Source organism: Scylla paramamosain, chromosome 22 (assembly GCF_035594125.1).
Source record: "Scylla paramamosain isolate STU-SP2022 chromosome 22, ASM3559412v1, whole genome shotgun sequence".
Taxonomy (NCBI): domain Eukaryota; kingdom Metazoa; phylum Arthropoda; class Malacostraca; order Decapoda; family Portunidae; genus Scylla; species Scylla paramamosain.
In genome coordinates, this window is record NC_087172.1 from 6,885,001 (window position 1) to 6,887,500 (window position 2,500).

Consider the following 2,500-nt stretch of genomic DNA (forward strand, 5'->3'; position numbering starts at 1 on the left):
TTACGTACGTACACTCCTCACTCATCACTTATGAATTCACCTCCTCGCTCTGAGTTCACTTGTATCTCCACCAGTCAATTAATTCCCGGGGGAGTCATTCAGCTGTTGAAAGTGTTGAGAGGAGTCCCGCCCAAACCACAATTGTATTTCCTCACCACCCCCCCCACTGCCCAGGACTGACTGTGACCCCGTGTGACCCCCAGGACGAGCGAGTGAACCTTCGTCTGCCAAGGTTTCGAGTGGAGGTCACCCAACCGATAAAGTCAGCCCTCGCCTCTCTGGGCCTGAACAGCGTGTTCCCTCAGCTCCTGCAGGACATCCACCACAGGTACGCTCCTCTCCCCCTCCTCCCCACGCCACGCCTCCTGCACCACATGGGAGGCGTGCACGCGTAGAAACACAAACCCGTGCTCTTAAAACATTTCATTCTCTCACAAGGAGTATTGTCAAAGGGCACAGAGATTGTTAATCAGTGTCCCGTGTGCGTTTTTCCACCGTCAGTAAGGAAAAACATCCATGAGAAACTGATTACTTATTTCTGTGACTAATTTTTCATATTAAAATGCCGAATCTTTGTTAAACTATCACCAAAAACACTAAAATACTCATGAAAACCCTCTAAAAACACCAAAACTTGCTTCAAAACTTTCTACTAATATCTCTAGACTCTATTCTAAGGGGCAGTCGAGTTCAGACCCCGACACGTTTAGGAACACAGGTGGCGATGTGGAGAGAGTCAAATACCTGGACTGATGCAGGTATTTGTGTGGCAGGTTGGTGGTGGAGGTGCGGGAGGCGGGCGAGAACAACACCCACGCCCAGGACTCCCGCGGGGACCAGGTGGGGACTTTTGGGGACAAGTACTTCGAAGTGGACCATCCGTTCGTCTTCTTCGTGTGGGACTACCGGGTCAGCAGCGTCCTGGTGATGGGCCGCGTGGTCTCGCCCGAACCCATTCTTGTCAACTAACTCGACCCCTGGTGGCCTTGAGGGGAATTATGATCGTTCACCGTTTTCTTTTCTTTTTCCTTCCTTCTCTTCTATTCCTTTTACACATTCACTCCTTTATTCTTTCTTCCTTTGTATTTTTCTCTTCACTACGTTTCGCTGAATATCTCCACACTCATTTTGCGCTCAACTTTGCATACATACATACATGCATACATACATTCATACATACATACATACACACAGTCAAATTTACGTATACATGTTCTACACTGAGAGAAATACACATTTTCTTAGCATTCCCCTTCACTCAAGAGCACAACACCATCTCCTTTATCTTTTTTTTTTTCACAATTTCCAAGCTTCCTATTCTCTTATCGTGTTATTTCTCGTGTTATCTCTCGTGTTATCTCCACGTAGGATGATCTCATAGTCCTTCTGTCCGGCAGTTGGTGATTGGCGCTTGTCACCCTGAAGCAGAGGTCCAAACAAGCTTTTCATCACTTGTTGCTCAGCTTTCACTCGCGTCGGGGAGCCTCAGTGGCCGCGGCGGTGACCTGCGAGTGTCCCAAGAGGAGCGCATCACCCTGGGCTCTGCTGCAGGGCTCCACGCAATCAATGAACTGGTCGTTACTGGTCGTAGGGTATGCAAGTTTAAGTGTCATATTAACAGCCTTTCGCGTGGTTGTTTGCCCCACAGTAAGCCACGACAAGCCAGACGGGGCGTCCCGTGCACCGGTAGGCTGCGTTCTTAAACGTTTCACTCAGAGTTTTGTCCTTCATTATTTTTTCTATGGTACTTTAGTGCAGTATTGCAAGTCACTGGAGTTTTTAATTGTGCTTACATGATTCTAATGATGATTTAACGAGGATTTCGTATAAAGAAATATAAAAAAACATGAAAACCCACAGTCTTGATAACGTTTAATATTCTTAAACGTTTCTACGTCTTATCTCTGACTATTTTGAACAAGTTCTACGAAAGTACTGCAAGTTACTGGACTTTACTAGAGTGTTTAAATTATTCTAGTGATAAGTTGACGAGAATTCCACACCATCAGTGACCAAAACAGCATGAAAAACACGACTAATCATCACTGAGACCTCTGGAAGCAGTCTTAATGGGAAACGTTTCATATCACGTTGCAGCATCTTGTCCTTGAATATTTTTTACGCAAATTACCGCAGTTTTCAAGGAATTTTCATGATTCCGGTGGCAGATTAACAAAAATTCAACAACATCAGTGGCAAAAACCAGACAACCATTACTATATCCTTTGAAAACAGTCCTGAGAAGAAACGTTTAAAGAACACGAGCCATCTGAACCAAGACACACACACACAAAAGAAAGTCAAGTTAATCCCTGGCGTGGTCGTGGCTTGCTATGGATTCCCGGCAGTTACTCCTATACACTTATGCATGTGATGTGTCGCGGCTTCACAGTGATATGTATATTTAGTGACAGTGAGATGTGAGCTGTTGTGGGGAGGTCCAAGTCAAAGAGGAACTGTGATAATGTGCTTAAGAGCCTCGTGTGGGAGGGCGTGGGGG

The 2,500-nt window shown here is 45.7% G+C and overlaps 1 protein-coding gene across 1 annotated transcript in view; it reads left to right on the forward strand.

Annotated features, from left to right (window-relative positions):
• LOC135111493 (leukocyte elastase inhibitor-like) overlaps nt 1-2,500 on the forward strand; it is a 15,548-nt gene that overhangs the window by 12,358 nt on the left and 690 nt on the right. Inside the window, exons 6-7 of the mRNA XM_064024824.1 lie at nt 204-328; nt 774-2,500. The exon at nt 774-2,500 is cut by the window's right edge and continues 690 nt beyond it. Coding sequence (XP_063880894.1) covers nt 204-328; nt 774-969 — 321 coding nt within the window. The 3' untranslated portion in view covers nt 970-2,500. The remainder of the gene's footprint in view (nt 1-203; nt 329-773) is intronic.